This window comes from Tachysurus fulvidraco, chromosome 2 (assembly GCF_022655615.1).
Source record: "Tachysurus fulvidraco isolate hzauxx_2018 chromosome 2, HZAU_PFXX_2.0, whole genome shotgun sequence".
NCBI classification, from domain to species: domain Eukaryota; kingdom Metazoa; phylum Chordata; class Actinopteri; order Siluriformes; family Bagridae; genus Tachysurus; species Tachysurus fulvidraco.
Window position 1 is genome coordinate 8,871,913 of NC_062519.1, and position 19,955 is coordinate 8,891,867.

The window sequence follows — 19,955 nt, forward strand, 5'->3', positions numbered from 1 at the left end:
AAAAATATTCTAAAGAGGACAAAGCAGTTACTGAAGATGAATGAATAAATGTAATTTTATTATGTCCCTAGCCCACTAAGTATTTTTTTAATTTATTCCTCCATACGTTGTCTTCAACAGAGTGAACCATAATGGATTTCTCCACACTGTACATTAACACAGATTTGTCTCATATGTGCTCACTTAAAGTTATACATCATTTTCTCATGTACTGTATCATAAAGATGTTAAATGTTGTAAAGCACCTACGTTCAATTTACAGTAGCAGAAACTGTCATTTTCATATACGTTAATTCATCCTTTGCTTGTGACAGACACATTTACTCTGTAATACTGTATTTTACAAATATTATTGTATTGGTATTTTATCTAGATATATACTATAATAAATAAAGCTAAAATAACCTACTGAAAATAAGAACCAAAACAAAATGAAGGCTATTTTTATGTCTGCTTTTAAGAGAGTTGTAGAGGCACCTCTCTGTTCTTTACTGAAATTTAATTTACAGAGCTCTCCAACTTATCTCGTGAGATGGAAATGGAAGGCTAAAGATCACCACATCACACAGTATAATTCAAGCTTTCACATTTGTTCTTGTTTTAAATGGGATTTCATATTTATCTGTCCTAATTAAAACTAATATTTCAGTATGTTTATGTAAACCACGATGTAATCAAATAATAAAAGGAAAAAGCTCTTTGTACATGAACACAAAGATACCAAGCGCATTATAATCTATAATACTTTATTTATTTTTCAGATAACATGGCAATCATGCTTTTTATACACCACAATCTAAAGACATTTAATATATATTTTTTTTACATATAATATCTTACATTAGGTGCATGAAACAGTTAGAAATATACAAAACAATATTCTCTGACTAGACATATCATCTATAGTTTATTATATTCTTCTGCTTTTGTTACTGATATCCTTTTTTTTTTTTTTACATTTCAGAAATACTATGTGCTTTAGTTTCTGAGAGTATTATTGCAGAAAACAGTAAATAAGAGTCTTTAACATTTAGACAAAACCTCAGTGGTCATTTGGACATTCACAGATACTTTTACACAGTACAGGTTTACAGAGAGAAATCTGCTTAATGAGAACTTTGTACAAAACATTACGCTAACTGATTGCACAATTTTAGTTCGATATCTTTGCTGAGTCGTTTATCCACGTCCCTGTCACATGTAGCTGCCATAGAAGCAAACTAACTCTTTCCCTTTTTGAAAAACAACCGCTGGAGCTTGTGGGTTTAAAGCTTTGTGCTTTTAACCAGTGGAATTATAATAACAGGGGTTAAACCAGGCATACACACAAAAGCATTCAAATACACTTTATCTAATTACTTATTGCCAAGGCAGTTCTCAAAAAAGACCAAATATGTAGACCATATAGATATATCGACATTTTAATTGACTACTACTAGCCTGTGATTTTTGCTGGTTTCTTTAAAGGTACCTTTCCCCAAAATGGCCTCACAAACTCCGGAGACACACTATGGCTTCTGCTCACAGTCTGATTATTTGCTGAAGGCTATTCACAGCTCTAATCCATTTGATTCGGGTGGGGTGGGGGGAGGAAAGAGTCAAATTTGGTCACTTCCACCATTGTTCCTGAGGAGTGGTATGCAAATGAGCAGGACTGAACAGTGGAATCAGAGGCTATTACTGCCAAACATTATGCATTTTGTGTCTTTTTTGTACCCTGCACTTTCTAGGACACAGTGTGACGCGAAACACTTTCACATGCAAATGATTTCCATGTGAAAGCGATTTTGGTCCTTCTCACGCTTACATAAAAAAACAGACTAAAAACGATTGAAAAAACATACAAAGTTATTTAGTTCTTAGAAAATAAAAAACTAACAGTCTCTCTTATGTGTAAGATGAATCTGCTTGTGTGACAGATAATTCATCGCTGCTTGTGACGTCTGTAAACTCAAATCCATACAGGTTTGTGCTTATTTTTGGGACCGAAGGGTTACTAGGGTGTTGCAAACCCTTAAGCCCTGTTATAGCTGGATATGTTTTACCTGTCATGTATCTTTTAAGTGGTGATTGGACTTTTACACCAAATTTCTGTAATGTAGGCAATATATCACATATGTAAACATCATAATTATGTAACATTGTATGCCTTGTCTTTTCAGTTAAAAGAGGTGTTACTGACTAGAGCCAGGTTTTGTTATTACAATACCATTAGTTCAAAAAAAGGACTACTTTCACAGAGAGATTGCCATGTTTGCTGAAACATTGAATGTTTTTTTTCTCTGGATTTGTCATACAAGGAAAAACTGATTAAAGACTGAAATCAAATGAAGGATCTTGTTGGCAGTCATTTAAAAGTATAATCAGAGAATTTGGTGGAAGTTTAACTAGAGCTAGCTGTTTTGTCATGTCGAGTCATTTCAGATTTGACTCCAAAGCCATGCACGCATAACATATGCTAGTGTATCTGAATGCAACAGAATGTGGGCGAGCTTTAATAATTGATTGACAACATGACTAACGGGAAAGTAGAAACACCACCTATATTGATTGGTTGAATAATGCTGGCCATGTTTTTTTCTCCCATTTACAGAAACATGACAGCTTTTGGAATGCTGGAAATTTACCAAACATGACAAGTGTTCTGGTGTAAACAAAAAAATAATACTGAGTGCACCTTTAATTTAAGTACCAACTCAGGTAAAACTAATCCAGCTTGAGTAGGTGTTTGGAATAATAAAAGCAGTAGGAGTCTCTTTACACAACCTTTTACACAGGCTATGAGGGCCAGCTATATGCTCCCTTAATGGCCACTGCTCAAAACTGGACATGATGCAGTTCATCATAATTGTCATATTTTTGCCAACTAACTTCATTCACTTTTTTATATGTCTTCAAATACAATCAAATACAATTTGATTCTATTCTAAGATCTTTATACAATATCTTAACATAATTACATAAGGTAAATATATATCGAATTAGCACAGTAGTGTTCAATCACATTGGGATCCAAACAGTAATTGTTACAATGTTACGTTTTGGAAAGACTAATATCTTGCATATGCAATACGAACTAGCACTAGATCATCGCTGGATCGTTGTTTTTTTTTCATACACACATTTAAAATTTTCGAACAGCTGTAATCAGGTTGGTTACATTTTTCCCCTGGAGGTAGGTGATAATATTTTAGACGTAGAAGTCCCTGCTAGCGTTCAACCTTGATTACTTGGTTTCATTTTTGTTCCGAAGGGCCTGCAGAGTCCAGGGATTTAGATGTAAGCTTCGTCGTTGGCTGCATTCACGTTCTCAGGTTGCTGCTCTGGCCCATTCTCTTGGCTTTTGACCAGAACTGTAGGCTGAATCATTATCCGGAGACGCTGGGAAATTCAAAGAGGTGGGGAAAAAGAAAATCATTTTTTGCTCCCTGCAGTGCAAATTCAGTTGTCAAAGGGGAAGGCTCAAAGCAGCAAAACTACAAAATCAACACGATGATTGATTTGCCAATCAAGCTGTAATTGAAGCTAACTCCTGACTTTTCACCTCCCTGTGGTGATTTGCTGATTCGAGTGTGCCTATCTCATGTGCAGCCGCTATCAGCTCAGACCTGAGCGCTTTGTTCATAATTGCTAGTTTTGAATGCCTATTTCCAGAAGCGTCTCGGTGCAAAAGCGTGCAAAGCACGACTTTGGTTTTCTTTTTGTCAACGCTTCATCTGAAATGTCTAATTTATCCAATCAGCCCTGCATTCACTGAGCGGAATGCAAATTATCTGTACTAGATTAGATTCGAGAAGAAAGCCAGCATTCTCATTTTCTCCAAATGTATGTCATGCGTACAGTTATCTACAGCTCACTCGCTGTATCTGCTGAGCAAACACATGTACGGTTTAAATCTTACCTCTTTGTAGGAGCCTTTTAACGTTAGGAACATGTAGACCATGTAACCGGGAATGAGGACCATAGAAGACAAGGCCATACACCAGCCTACACCCTGTCCCCACTTTGGGAAAACGTAATTATTCATGGTCAGGGGAACCATCTGGAAAGCACTGAACAGGAACACACCCTACACATGCAAAAGAGTAATAGTAGCAATAAATTACTTCCAAGCTAGGAAGAATTATCCCTGTTATTAGTGTGTATTTTTGCTTTAATTACTTACAGCCACAATCAACGGTGTAAACACCACCCAACACAATTTCCACCAAATGCAGGGTTTGTATCCGATCATCTCCTCAATATTTCCATAGAACTTATTGACACCTTGTAGATAAACAGGAAAAAGTAGGGTGTTATTCCACAGTGTGAAATCCCTTTGGAATCATTACACTGTGCAGACAACTGGGATGTCAGCCCATGCAAATAGCCAATAATGCAGCAGTTTACATAATCATGCATGCTATGCAAAACACCTAAGAAGACACAGATTCATACAGTATGAAATGCAGAAGTAAATCTGGCAGTAAAATTAGCATGAATTAAATGGATAGTCTAGTATAATGAGATGTACTGAACCTGTCTACAGCCTTATCATTCTAACTTGTATATAGTAAAGCCACAACCATAATATTGCAATGTAAACATAGATTTAGCATTTTCGTATTTTTGGTAATAATAATAATAATAATGATGAAAATAATAATTTTAGCATTTCAGAAGGTTTATTATAATAAGTAATTCTTGTAGATATATTGTTTATTTGGATAAGTTCTTTATGCGTGCTCCTTACTTAATAAAAATAGGCTTAATGTTCATTACATGAGGCGAAGCTGCTATTATGTCCATAAATGTGCCTCTGAATTGCTTTTTATAAATATCCCTGGCCAATTCATAAATAGAAATCATTTTAATATAAAATTAAGAGATGTTTACCATAGAACCAGGATATGGAGATGCATTCAAAAAACACCAGAAAGAGCAGACACATTCCACTGGCAGAGTAGTAATCAAAAAGCTTGAATACATACAGGCCACCCTGTAAAAAAAATAAATAAATAAACGTTGTGTCTAAAATGTGTATACTGTAAATATACACATGGCTAATCTGACTTACATGCGTTAGTGGTTTACACCATTACAAATCTCTAGTTAAAATAGGGGCAGTTATCTCGTGTAATGTTCATCATTAATGGAATCTGTGCAGTTTATTTTTAATCTGCCAAGGGGAGTGACAGCATTGAGGGAAGTTCACATGCTGAAAGTGAAGTGTGTCCAGCGCATGGTCAAGAGTTATACAATCCCAAATTTTCTGGCAATACACAAAAATACCACATTTTTTGAATAATAATTCATTCGCATCTATTTGATACAATCCTTAAATTGTGACTTTCAGAGATGCTAACAAGCAGATAGAATTGACTAGAAAATCGACAACCACTGAGGCAAAAAAAAAGTGTCTTATTCTTCAGAAAATATGGTAAATGTGCTCAATGGAAAAGTGCTGTAGGTTAAACAAGAAGAGGAACCTCAGAAGCTCATTAGTTCACCACTGCCTTTCAGACTTTCCTGTAAAAAACAGATACTTCTGCTGGTTGGAAGTGAACACTATACATCACATTAATAGCAATAGGATTTACTCACCAGATATACTATGGAGTGTGGCAAACAAATACAGTACATTTCATAATCAATACGATGGTTATTATAATAGTTTAGAATCCTTGAAAAAACACAACTGTTTAAGAATGGATATCAAGCAATTTGCCTGCCCAAAGATCTCAAAACAAAAGCAATGGTGTAAATGATGACCATTTTAACAAGTCGAAATTTTGCTCACTGTGTATTAGCACAGTGTAGAGCACAGTTTAGCCAACTGACAGATGAAATTTATGTATTTACACTACCATTTATTTATTACTATTATTGGCCAATTGATAGTCCAATGGACTAACTAACAACTAACGTTCCAGGCTGCAGCAAAGTGAATGTCTACTGTGTTTATAACAATCAGAATGCGACTTTACTAAACTGACAGTTAAGGAGGGTATTTGTCAGGGAAACTCTGGAGAGGTCCATAGCACAGATGGGAGATATTCCCAGGACATTCATAACTCAGACACACCACAAAGCTTGGCTTCATGAACCATTTTGGAGTTTGCAAATAAACAAGTTGGAAAGTGTATTTCATCTGATGAGACAAGATTCTTTTGACCTTGGAAGGAAGTGCTATGTTTGGTGGAGCTTTGAGTTTATTTAACTAACTACTTATAGCTTAGCTTAGTGGAAAAAAACATTTTCTAACATTAGGATACAGACAATGAATGAATATAAATATCTAAAATAGCAATGCCTTCAATCCAGTTTTTTTTAAATTCCCATTCGTCTATTTGTGAATAGATGAGTATTCTTTCTACTGTAGCTTTGAAGAGTAATGAGCCATGTTTCTCGACAGTATGACGTTTTTTAACAAAAAGAAAAAAAAACACTACGTTCTTTCACTCAATACTCATAAATCAAAGGTGACATTTCACTGTGTTTAATGTTTTCATTGTGTACAAATCAAAATTAACTACATGAAGCATATTTTCTTTAAGAACCCAACAAACCAACATTCTAACTAAAGCTCTGCAAATGATATTTAAGCCACCTACATTTTCAGCCTTTTCTGGTCACACACCTTTATGTAACAGCTTGAGATTACTGTACTGTTGAACTGATAACACTACAAAGCCATTAGCTCTCACAGGGAACATACTCGCTTGAGATGTTTATGTCCTCCAAAGCTCTTAACGCACAGTGATCCTACTTAATGCAGTTTCAAGGGCTTTCAATCTGTCTATGTGAGGAATTTTTGCCTGGCATTGGTTCAGAGGTATCATCACAATCATCTTTCTGCCTTTATATAGGACATAATCCATAGGATGAGTGAAAGGAGCTGCTATTTAGATAATTTTCAAATTCACCGTGCACTTACCTGTGTGATGTTTGACAGTCCGATGATATAAGACACGAGACAGACGACAGCGATGAAGATTTCTCGTCGTCCTCGCAATAAGCGGGGAAACTCGTCCACCAACGCAGTGATGAAACCTTCCACTGTACAGAACTGTGGCAATGAAATTCAATTATTAATCCCATATGAATATGAGAATAAAATGTCACTTCAAATAATTAGAACTGTCATGGAAATGCACAGCATGCAGAGTACTGTAGCTATTGTAGCATGTTAATTTTGAGAAAATGGATTATCTCAGATGTGCAGACAAATATTTGTCAATGAACTGACTTTACCTGACTGTCAATTCCAAGCATAAGCAGCATGGAAAAGAACAGAATTGCCCAAAGTGGAGAAATGGGCAGCTGAGTAACAGCTTCTGGGTAAGCTAAAAATGCCAAGCCTGGACCTGAAGATTAAAAAGCATAGAGTTTTATTAGTAAAAATAACTATATGGGATACATAACACCCAGTAAATATTGGAACGAAATGAAATGATGAAATAGAACAGAAAAGCATGGCGAGTCCAAACAGTTTTCTTCATGGATATTTCATCATGGATATTCAACCAGGTATATATATATATATATATATATATATATATATATATATATATATATATATATATATACTGTATGTTTTATTCTCTCCTATATACAGTACAATAATCTTTAGAGGGTCTGTCTGTAGAGCAGAGCATCACTGCTTCTCTGTCTTATTTGGTAAAAGTTTTAAACCTCAGATGGTTATAGACTGTGATTGAGAAAAACAATACAGTGAAACAATATTTGCATGGCACACATTATAGAAATACAGTTCAGAACTCTTTATGGTGTTAAAACATTTCCTTCCTTTAGCCTGTTAATCATTTCTTGCTGCTAATCCATATAATTTGTTATATATATTTTCTAAAGTGATAGCAAAGCAACATGTAACAAAGTATTATTTAGTCTAGTTATCATCGTTACATGTTGAGCTCTGCAATATAGGCCTTGGTTATATGTTAAATACTGTCTAGTTGCCAGTCAGCCTGATTGGTTTTTGACCTCATTCCATATCCAAGGGCTAATTTATATTCTGAAAACAATCCTCAGCACATTGTAAGCAACTGATATAAATCCCAGTTACCTGAAGCAGCTACATCAGCAATAGACCTCTTTGTGATGTGAGCCATAAAGCCCACAATGGAAAAAATGACAAATCCAGCAAACATGCTGGTGAAGGAGTTGATACAGCATACAATGATGGAGTCCCTGTGAAATACACAAAAGGATATTGTCTAAGGTTATTATATTGATCTCTCGTCCATCAACATCGAAGAGGAGTCAGTCTATATTGTAATTGCCAGTGGCATTTCTCATCTGAAAGGTGAACCTTAAACAGTGATGGATATATTGCTTTATAGAGAAAGTTCCTTTTTCACATTTTTCTACTGAAAGGACATTGGTCTCAATTGAGTGCCTGTTTTTAAGTCATGTAATTTCTCCATACTTGTAAACGTTGTTTTTGAAAGGGTTGTAGCTTCCGAGTGCAATCAGAGACCCGAGGCCGAGTCCATAGGAGAAGAAAATCTGAGTGGCAGCATCAAGCCACACCTAAGAAACATGAGTGACAGACAGAAAAGTGTAGTGTCATTCTTATCGGTATGTGTGTTTGTGTCAGTTCAATGTCACATATTAAGTATATATCATATCATATCATATCATGTCATATCATCTCGTATCGTATCGTATCGTATCATATCTCTTTTTGCCTTTTTATCATTATTTAAAACATTATTAAATTAAATTGTCCCTTGGCACTGTGAGTTTCTGTCTCACTCTCCCTGTCGTCGCCTCTAATCTGTCAATCACTTTTAAGGAGGTGTGGCCTCATCATCTGGCACGTTCTGTCAAAGGGGTGTGGCCTCTGAATGTCAGTCATTATTACAGGTGTGGCTTCTCATTCACTAAGTAGGTGTGGCCTCTCCATCTGTCAGTCATTCTGAAGAGGACACAACCTCCGTATCTGTTAGTCATTGTGAAGGGGGTACGGCTTATGCATTTGTCAATCAGGTTGAAAAAGTTGTGGCATTAGAGCTCATCAATCCCAAAAGAGCTCATGGGGGCATGGTCTATCTATCTATCTATCTATCTATCTATCTATCTATCTATCTATCTATCTATCTATCTATCTATCTATCTAACTATCTATCTATCTATCTATCTATCTATCTATCTATCTATCTATCTATCTATCTATCTATCTATCTTCCAATTACATAGTAAATACAACAAGACATACTTCTGACTCCTTCAGCTTTTCAAAGTTAGGGGTGACATAGAACAAAATGCCCTCTTTTGCCCCAGGCAGTGTAACTCCACGGAAGAACAGGATAAGCAGCATGAAGTATGGATATGTGGCTGAGAAATAGACCACCTAAAACATAAGTACAGTCAATCAGTTAGTACTAATACTAGTTAGTCAATAACATGCAGAATGTATATTAATAATACAAATTAATGACATAGATGAACACATTCCTAACATTCCATTTTTATCTTGTGATTAAAAATCACACATAATGTCTGTAATCTTACCTTTCCTGTCCAACCCACACCTTTCCAAATACAAAAGTAGACCAGGACCCATGCGATGGCCAGCGTTATTGCCAGTGGCACTCTGATCTCCCCTGGTTTTTCCAGGCCGCCTGTAAGCTGATGTACATTCCGTCTAAGGGCCACAGGAAAACATTATTAGTGTTGAAAGCATCTGACCTCGGACAAACTGTTATTGATAGAAGCTATTCCACTTAGTCAAAACACTGCCTTCATTCTTGATGCCCGTCATGTCAGCTAGAGCTGTCCGACGGCCAAACGGACACAATTGTTGCATTTTTTGCAAATAACACTGGTCCTTTTTAGAAAGCCGAGGACAAAAAGATGGCGTTTTAGCATGCAAACGCGAGTCCTGAATGCCAAAACTGTTCCAGTGAGTGCATGCCCTTACTCCCAAAACTCCACGACGGCGCTGGTCATGTTAGACGTGTTTGCCAAGCTGTAGTTGGAAAAGCATTGCTCTGTATTCCAGGGGTTGTTGCAGGATTTCCATGGGAGCTCCTGAAATAGGGCAATGTTTTATTTAATGATCTAAGACTTCAGAAATATTAGGATAGCTGTCAATTTCTTTCTATTATACACATTATACTATAATAGATCAGTGCTTAATTTGAGGACATTTGGTTCAAATTGAATCCTATTATTATAATCTGGATTTGTATGCTTAATATTAAACTTATTCAGCCAAAACAGGAATTAAATAATTTTATGAAATAATCGATTATTTGAATTTAAATAAACATAAAACAGCTTTATTCTGAACTGTACTCTATATGCCTATGGTCATTCAGATGGACAAAATTTTGAAGAAAATTAATACCACTCTATTGACATATATACCTGATTATTATTTTAGTCTTTAAAAGCCAAATAAAACATTATATAATTAATAAATGGAAGTAGCATGATAGTAACCAGTCAGCCTTGTGTAGTAATCTTTAGCTTGTCACTGTAGCCAAATAATAATAATTTTTAAGACAGTTAAAACATTTATGATGATTTACTGGTTTTAATACACAAGAGTCAATATACATCTCACATTACCACATTACATCATTAGCTACAACTGAGCCCTAATGTCAAGGACATTGTATTTAGTCTCTTGTTTGTACACAAGGCTAAGTACAATAGTTATTTGTTTGCTTTGCATAGAAATCCTCCGTTGTATGTTGATTTGCACCTGGCTAGCTAAAACATTTCATTATAATGTCCACCTGTCTAATACACCTGTGTAATTCTAATGACGCAATTGTTGATTCAATGTGATATAATTATACTATAGAACATCTGTGCTTACTGTAGTGAAGGAATTGTATAGATAGTAAATGGCCCAGGAAATGATGACAATATAGTAGATGTTAAGCCAGAAGGATAGAACTGCTGCGGCCAGGCCGACACCTGCGAGCACAAACCAGAAAAATGGTATAATATAAAGATGAAATAAAAATCTGTCATCTAACAGCAACCTGACTGTAACATTCTTCCCGATTTATAAAAAGGCAGAAATTTACTGTAATGATTTGCTTATTATAAACAAACAGATGGGAGATGATTTGCAAAATTCGGGTTTAGATCTGGCTTGTAGAATTTTTTCTGCATTATTACCTTTGAACATAGGAGCCAGTTTCCACACTCCAAGGCCACCGATGGAGGTGTACTGACCGAGAGAACACTCGAGGAAGAACAAGGGAACACCAGCGAATATGAGTGTCAAAAAATATGGAATCAAGAAGGCCCCTAAAGAAAACAATTAACAAAATGATAAATAGTATTTAAATATCATAAAAACCATCTAAAGATTTCTCAAATGTTCCACAGCTGCAATATTGGATGCTCAGATATTTCCAATTACATTCTAAAATTAGATAGGAATTTTAATTATTTAAGATGCTGATAAATTAACCAGATGAACCATTAAAGGGCATCGTTCAGATTAACTCATTGTTCTGCAGTTTAAAGGTGACATTATTTTGACAAAATCTTTATCAATTTAAACATTAAACAATAATAATAATAATAATCAATAATAATTAACAAAATAAAATTATTCTATATACATTGTAAATTATTCTATATACATTGTAAGGCACGAAATGATTCATTATTCTCCCTTTATTATTAACCTGATTGATGATAATTATTATTATTAGTATTAGTAAGAGTACCACTAATATTAATATTAGAAGTATTAAAAATGTTAAAATGACTGAGTGACACAGATTTCTTTATATCACACACACACACACACACACACACACACACACACACACACACACACACATATACATATATATATATATATATATATATATATATATATATATATATATATATATGTGTGTGTGTGTATATATATGTGTGTGTATATATATGTGTGTGTGTGTGATGTTAAAATGTTAACTCATTTATATATATATATATATATATATATATATATATATATATATATATATATATATATATATATTTATATATATATATATATATATATATATATATATATATATACATAATGTTAAAATGTTAAAATGAGTGAGTGACAGATATAATATTTGTTTAATTATTAAATAATTCTTATGGCGAATTCTTATTCTAATTCTTTTAATTCTTATTCTTATTCTAATATAATAAAATAATATTAAAATTAATATACACAGATATTCACATTATTATTAGTATTAGTATTTGTATTGCTGTTGTTGTTATAAAGACTGATACCGGTGTTTACCTCCGCCGTTCTTGCCGCACAGATAAGGGAACCGCCACACATTTCCGAGCCCGATGGCGTAACCGACGCACGAAAGCAAAAAGTCGAACTTGCCGCCCCATGTTTCCCGTTCCGGAAGCTCTTTCTTCTGCACTTTGACTACCAGAGTCTTGGGCTTGTCGTTGGCCGCTGGCGTCGCGTTTACCTCAGTTAGAACGTGTCCGTCTGAGGCTTTTGCGCCGTTCGTGGCCATGTCGCGCGGCTTGGCGGAGCTCCTGGCGCCCGGACGCGAGACTTCGGCACCGCTCCACGCGGACAGCAGCTTCGCGGCTCCGTAACCCCAAAAACAAACTCGACTCGGGCGGCGGAAATCTAGGACCAACACAGTTTTAATCAGCGACCCTATATCTGAAAAGTGGATTTCATGTAAATATTCTACACTTTTAAAACACCAGCCCCAAAAAAATATCTCAAGTGGCTCATTTACGCTTTGCGTTTTCCAACCGCGCGCAATCGCCTGACGCTCGAGAGACTGTGACGCGATGCCAAGCAGGTCCACAGAAACGCAGGCTGTGTGTCAAATGCCACTACTTGACAGGCTAGTGCATGAAATGTTTCACTTATCTGCCACAAAAGTGCTAATATACAGCGTCCTATTATTTTAACACTCGTTAGGAGCCTAGGGGACAGCGCGGTTTGGGACGCAGCCTAGATTCCGTGCGCACTTTTTCTGCAGCTGAAATTCAAGCGCAATCACCGCCGAATGTAGCACATAAAAACACTGTAGAATATTGACCCGTCATAAACCTTTACACAAGTATATCTTTAGACACATGTGAACACTGGAAAAATACAAAAATGAAAGATGCACATTATATTCTATTGAAAGTGAAATTGGATATTTAAAGATTTACGCATATAAACACAGTAATGCATGCATTAAGATGCCTGTCATTTCTTAAGCTTTAAATGAATGCAAATTCACCATCCTGTTAAACTGGGGATCACGATTTAAAAAAAAAAAGCTGTCTCTCAAACCATTTGCTTCGCCATAAAAATATCCTTTGTGGAAGTTGAACCGGGAAAGTTATCAATGCATGCACCATTTTCTTATTTCCCACCATTTTCTTACGTCCTTTTCATTAAATCACTCTCTACATGACAACTCAGGTTGCTCCGATTGCCTCAAGAGTCCAAAAATGAAGAGCTGTAGTAAAAACTGCTTACATTTACTGTAACTGGATTGTCCTGTCAGACCTTGTCTGCTTATTCCTTATGAAGGTAAGCAAAGCCAAGTGTTTCCATAAAGTAAAGAAGTTTTAAAAATGAGTTTATCCTGATGTCCAAAGTGAGAAAAAGCCCAGACAGATGGATCCTGTAGCAGCAGCAACACCAACTAAAGCATCAAGCAGCACAGAGGAGGAAGATGATGATGGTGATGATGATCCTCCACCTTCATCCGCTGAGCTCCAATGAAAAAGTGAGGGTGAAATCTTGCCAAGTCCAACATCTCCAGCGCTGACATCACACTGGAGCATCTTCACAATCCCTGGCTTTTTATACGGGCAGGGGTGTGTGTGTGTGTGTGTGTGTGTGTGTGTGTGTGTGTGTGTGTGTGTGTGTGTGTGTGTGTGTGTGTGTGTGTGTGTGTGTGTGTGTGTGTGTGTGTGTGTGTGTGTGTGTGTGTGTGTGTGTGTGTGTGTGTGTGTGTGTGTGTGTGTGAATAAATGTGCGTTCGTTTTTTTGTCATCAGTTGCATTATCATCAAAAGACATTTGTTCTTCTTCAGCTCCTCTATTTTCCATGAACACATTAATGCTCAAATGCAAGTCTCCAGTTTTACACTAGTTTGTTTATGTTGCATAAAAACACAAAATTATCCACTTATTTACAATTATTCACATCGATTTGATATTTTTACAGATAAACTGCTGAAAACCTAAAAACAAAAAAGAAAAGAAAAGAAAACAAACAAACAAACAAACAAAAAACAGATTTCCTAAAAGCCCAGTGTGTCACAGCAATTACTTTTTCCAGCTTGACATTATGCCTGTCATTGTTTGTGTCAATGCTTGACTTTGCCCTCGCCCCAAACCAAAACTTGAGTCTAGGGCTTGGGTAAAAAAAAAAAAAGGAAAAAGAAAATGCACATAACATTTAAAAAACTAATTTACTCTGGCTGAACCAACAATTGCCAAAGTGGCAGATTTGGAAGATGATGCCAATCGTGTGGTGGATTCTGCAAAGCGGTGATAAGGGGACGAGTCAATAAGTGAAGTCTGGGGGTGAGAGATAAACCAAAGACTTGGTTTATAATCTTCTTAGCTGGCTTCCTTCCAAAATAAAATTCCCTTTGGAGAGAACCCGAAAGAATATTTGCTCTACAGCAAACTCTAACACTGTAATAAATTAGCTGTCCAGAGAAAGCACTGATGACGGATGAATAACTATCAACTGTATTGCTCTACAAATTGACATGTTTATGACCTTTCATAAAAAAATCATCTGAATTCATTCTTCATGTTAGAATTTGGTTTGATTCTTTGGTTTAAATTACACACTATTGTCCATTTATCAGATACAATTGTGTGCTTAAGGACAGAATCGAATTCCAGTTTGACAGAGTGTAATTAATCTGCAAATATTACTGTAAGTATTTAATATTAAATATGATAGGAATATGAAGTTCTTACATGAGTTGAAATTTATAGCTTAAACATTTGGTAGCTATCAACATGAGAGACTGAGACATGATTCCCATGAGAAGTGTAAAGCCAGTCATTGTATCATGACACTGATGATCATGCAACATCATTGAAAAACTGAATCCTCATGGTGCTAATGATCCTGGCTGCATGTTTATATGAGATAAAATTTGCCTGCAAATAGCTAGCGTTGCTGTTAATCTGCCCACCCATATACAGTAGCTTGGCACTTACCACAAATTGGTATGTTGTGTCAAAAGATAGGATGAATAGTTTGAACTCTGGGATAAAAGTCACTGACCAATGATCTCCATGTTTTCTCAATGTTAAATGAGGATTCTTTGCATTATGAATAATTATCAGATTCAGAATTAGAATCAGAAAGAGCTTTATTGCCAGGTATGTTTCCATATACAAGGAATTTGTTTTAGTGACAGAAGCTCCACAGAGTAACAGAATGACATGTACAATATAGAGAATTTGTATGTACAAAGGTGAAATGTGCAATTGAAATATAAATTGTGTGTTTTAAGTAAATAATGTGTAAGAATAGTGTTGTGTGTTCCGTGTATGTCAAGTGTTCGTCAGATGGATTGCCTGAGGGAAGAAACTGTTCCTATGTCTGGTAGTTCTGGTGCTCAGGGCTCTGTAGCATTGACCAGATGGCAACAGTTCAAAGACTGAGTGTGCTGGATGTGAGGGGTCCAGAGTGATTGTCTTTGCCCTTTTGCACACTCTGGAGAAGTACATATCTTGGAGAGTGGGAAGAGTTGTTCCAATGATTCGCTCAGCAGTCCAGACTACCCTCTGTAGTCTTCTGAGGTCAGATTTGGTAGCTGAGCTGAACCAAGCAGTACTTGAAGTGCAGAGGATGGATTCGATGATGGCAGTGTAGAACTGTTTCAGCAGATCCTGTGGCAGGTTGAACTTCCTCAGCTGGCGAAGGAAGTACAACCTCTGCTGGGCCTTTTTCACAATGGAGTCTATGTGAATGTCCCACTTCAGGTCCTGGGAGATTGTGGTTCACAGTATTCTGAATGACTCCACCGCTGTAACAATGCTGTCCATGATGGTAAGTGGGGGGAGAGCAGGGGGTTTCTCCTGAAGTCCACGGTCATCTCCACTGTATTGAGCTTGTTCAACTCCAAGTTGTTAAGACTGCACCAGACAGCCAGCCATACAACCTCAAGTCTGTAGGCAGACTCGTCACTGTCCTGGATGAGGCTGATCAGTGTGGTGTTGTCTGCAAACTTCAGGAGCTGAAGGGTCATTAGAGGTGCAGTCATTTGTGTACTGGGAGAAAAGCAGTGGGGAGAGGACACAACCCTGAGGGGCGCCAGTGCTGATGGTGCGGGTGCTGGATTTGAGTTTTCCCAGTCGCACTAGCTGCTGCCTGTCTGTCAGAAAGCTGGTGATTCAATGACAGACAGAGGAGGGCACATAGAGCTGGGTTAATTTGGGCTGGAGGAGTGATGGGATAATGGTGTTAAAAGCAGAGCTGAAGTCCACAAACAGGATCCTCACATAAGTCCCTGGTCTGTCCAGATTCTGCAGAACATAATGCAGTCCCATATTGACTGCATCATTCACAAACCTGTTTGCTCTGTAGGCAAACTAGGAATGCAATGATGTACAAGGGGAAGTGATCACTGTCTACACTACCCATTACACTGTGGCATATAAACATCCCATAACATCCCATCCCATAATTCCCATAACATGTGACTCCCTTCACCTGCTCATCCTCATGACTACTGAAGCACACCTGAACTCTGTCACCCAACTGTGAAGTACACACTATTTGCTTTTCTAACAATTGTTATCAAGCCTTGCAATCCAGTCATAATCTCTTTCTCTTAAATTTTTTACCTCATATTTCTTGATTTCTCAGTTCAGATTTTTGCCTTACCCCTGCAGGCACATTGGTTGACCATTTCCCTAGCCTACAACTTTACTTCTTACCTCACATAGTGGATATTATTAAAAGCATATGAATAAAGATGTTGAGTCCAGTTAAGGTTCATAACAGTTAAGGTTCTTTCCTAATGAATGGAAGTTTGTATGGTTGTAAAGTTGAAGGTTGTCAAATCCTAGAAAATATGTTTAGAAAACTTGAAAGCCAACAATGCAATTTCATATCATCATTTTTTTCTCTTTTAAAATTGTGGTGTATATATACATGACAGTCAATAACAATCTTTTTGTTATTTTTCAATTTTAACAGCAAGATTTACTTTATAAAACACATGATTTTATTTTATCAGAACCCTAAAATAAGAACTCTAAACACAGTCTAAAAAAATACAGATTTTATAAAAAGTAGAACAAAGGTGAAGCATTCAGGATTACTGGACAAAGGTATATGTTTTCACAGTGGGCAAACTCAGCATTTAGCAAATCACAGTTGGTACACTTGCCACCAGGAAAATAAAGTTAAGTAAATAGTAAAGTAATGAGAAGACATATGGAGTAGGGTTACATGGCATCAACATGGAAGATGTAAACATTAAAGGTTTGAGAAATGCTTCAGAAAACTGCGTTGGGCCGCCAAACTAAACAAAAACAAAACTAACGTGTAGCCAATGAGCAGAAAAGGGTGTGTCTTGTCAATATGGGAGAGTGTTCAGTGCGCATGTGTGACATTAGCAGAAAGCGGTTTTAACACTGACATGGAGGATAAAAACAAAGAAAGAAAGTGAAGAAAGGCTTATGATAAGTCAAGAAATGGGACCCGTGTTAATATAGGATCAGCTTTCCAGCGCTGGAGAGAACTGAAGGAGTGGGAGGGCCTGCGATAGGATGCCGAGGTTGTTTTTTTCCTTCTCGATAGGTGAGTAACGTTGGTTTTGCTTTGTTTCACAGAACTAATATATGCCGTCCTTTGCATGATTATGCTTGTGTGTCAGTTTTGCTTGTTTGTTTATCTGCAATCGTATTGTTCTTCCCTTCAGCTATGATAAAGACACATTTCTTTCCATCAGTTGCCTGGGTTACATATGTATGTGTGGGCGGTTAGGGGCGTGTTTGTTTTGGTGATTCCAAATGTCAACATTGGCTTTCAAACAACAGAGACCCCACCTTTAATGGTGTCATTTAAATTTTTTATATTTTTATATTCTACTAATGCAGTCTAACTACCTAGAGCATTCTCTAGTTACAGTTACACTAGGCATTTACTAAGCAGTAAATGTTTAGAATCACCATAGAAATCTAGTTATTTGAGTAGAACATAAAAAACTCCGAAAGCATCTACTTTCCCCTGGGATGGTTCACCTTTGACCTAATAAACATTCAGATCTACATTTCTAAGAATAGTATTTTAATTTTTTTAAAGGCAGATCTTACCTCTAACAATGAGAAAACACAAAGAATATACAGTATATTGTCGAAAATGTAAATGTATTAAATAGACTACAAAAAAGAAAGTAGTTAATATAATTTAAGCTCATTTTAATTAGTTTAAATGTTGATCCTGAGCAAGACCCCTAAAACTAAACCGTCTAAGCTTAAATTTAATGTATGCATTATCTATAATTTCCTTTACCTACTGTAAATGCGTCTGTCAAAAGGAAATACATAAATTAAGCACACAAAAACAAACACATACTATACTACATTTGTGCTAAATGTGCAGCAATTCAAACACTACACAAAATATGCCGAGAAAAGTATAAAAGGCTACAAAGAAACATCCTTCAGCTCTTCTATTTCAGTGGAATGAATAAGCTGAAAGGATGAATGTTATGATGCCAGATGGCAAACCAATGAGGGTTGAACCAACCTACTGGTGATACTAAGTGAAATTTAGCATTTAGAACCCCATCTGGTTGATGTGCCCTCCAGGGATGAGGTGTTCAGCTTTACCCTGCACATTTAAAGACATGCACAGAGCTTTCAGGTGTCTGGCAACTGTTAGCAGTGCACTTGATTACTCAACTGTGCAGTTGAGGTCGTAATTGCAGAAGGCATTTAATCTCCCTTTTCTGGGCACCAACTAGAGAGCAATGACACAAGAACACTGAATATAGCTGATCATACAGCAGTGAAAGCTTTTTCTAATGCTGAATGACTGGAGGGAAAAAAGTGTGACAGTGTAATTTTTTTATGTGTCTGTTTCTTGAAGGGGAAGAGCTGGGATTGGGGGTGATATGTTTGACAGTAATTTAAGCAGGAAAATATTTTGTGACTCTGGAAACTGTCTCACATTGCAGTCCTGTTCTGCTAACACTTTAGCATCTAGGTTCTCCTTCTTTGGCAATTGTCAGGCATTTATCCTAAATACTTTGTCTATAAAAAATATTTTGTCTGTCATGTGTCAAGTTTTTAGTAAAGATATGTAAGGAGCTAGGTTCAGCTATTTTGGCCAATAGTTTGTGGACATCTGATAACCACTTCCTTTTGCTTTTTGATCATTGCATTCCAGGTTTAGTATCTGTTTGCTTTTATAATAGCCTTGACTCTTCTGCAAAGGCTTTCCCAAAGATTTTGAAGAATGGCTGTACAAATTTGTCAATTCAGCCACAAGATTTGGAGATGTCAGGAACCTATGTCAGGTAAGAAGGTAGGTATAGCCAATTGGAGGACGGTGCTTGACATCATGTTTGGTGGAGGGCATTGCACTTTTTATTGTATTCCCATGGAAACGGGGCTTTGTCACTTTTTCAGTCGAGGACGCTGCTCCACATGATGGCCATGTGGAGGAAACCAGGTGGAGCACACTTCCCGGCCCTGTCCCTCGCTCCAATAAGATGTCATCTTGCTCCCAGAACTTTGGCTGGCTATGGACATGGTTAATTTATGGATGGTTCATGCACACCCCCATGGGTGTGTGTGTGTGTGTGTGTGTGTGTGTGTGTGTGTGTGTGTGTGTGTGTGTGTGTGTGTGTGTGTGTGTGTGTGTGTGTGTGTGTGTGTGTGCATGAACCATCCATAAATTAACCATATCTATAGCCAGCCATCTTTAACCCTTAAAGATTAAAGACCCTTAGAGATTCAGTAGTCTCACCCTT

At 36.8% G+C, this 19,955-nt stretch overlaps 1 protein-coding gene across 3 annotated transcripts; it reads right to left on the reverse strand.

Annotated features, from left to right (window-relative positions):
- Positions 1–727: 727 nt before the first annotated feature.
- Positions 728–15,298, reverse strand: slc6a1b (solute carrier family 6 member 1b). Of its 3 annotated transcripts, none has more exons than XM_027140754.2 (15): positions 15,181–15,298; positions 12,263–12,613; positions 11,140–11,271; positions 10,832–10,932; positions 9,926–10,035; positions 9,517–9,649; positions 9,221–9,355; positions 8,429–8,532; positions 8,066–8,190; positions 7,234–7,346; positions 6,917–7,048; positions 4,876–4,978; positions 4,166–4,266; positions 3,902–4,069; positions 728–3,381 (listed from the first exon to the last, which is right to left on the reverse strand). In XM_027140754.2, exons 2-15 carry the CDS (start codon positions 12,492–12,494, stop codon positions 3,274–3,276), a joined length of 1,797 nt encoding a protein of 598 aa, XP_026996555.1. In that variant the 5' UTR covers positions 12,495–12,613; positions 15,181–15,298; the 3' UTR covers positions 728–3,273. The 3 variants fall into 3 exon arrangements, with proteins under 3 accessions (XP_026996555.1, XP_026996552.1, XP_026996554.1); XM_027140751.2 differs by lacking the exon at positions 15,181–15,298 and adding an exon at positions 13,469–13,782; XM_027140753.2 differs by lacking the exon at positions 15,181–15,298 and adding an exon at positions 12,729–12,748.
- Positions 15,299–19,955: the final 4,657 nt, after the last annotated feature.

Excerpts from the sequence above, each read along its gene's own strand:
- slc6a1b (XM_027140754.2), bottom strand. The coding sequence starts at position 12,494 with ATGGCCACGAACGGCGCAAAAGCCTCAGACGGACACGTTCTAACTGAG. Across the intron at positions 7,049-7,233 it reads TGCTTGGAATTGACAGTCAG|TTCTGTACAGTGGAAGGTTT; the intron begins GTAAAGTCAGTT and ends TCATTGCCACAG. Across the intron at positions 4,267-4,875 it reads CTCCATATCCTGGTTCTATG|GTGTCAATAAGTTCTATGGA; the intron begins GTAAACATCTCT and ends TTTATCTACAAG.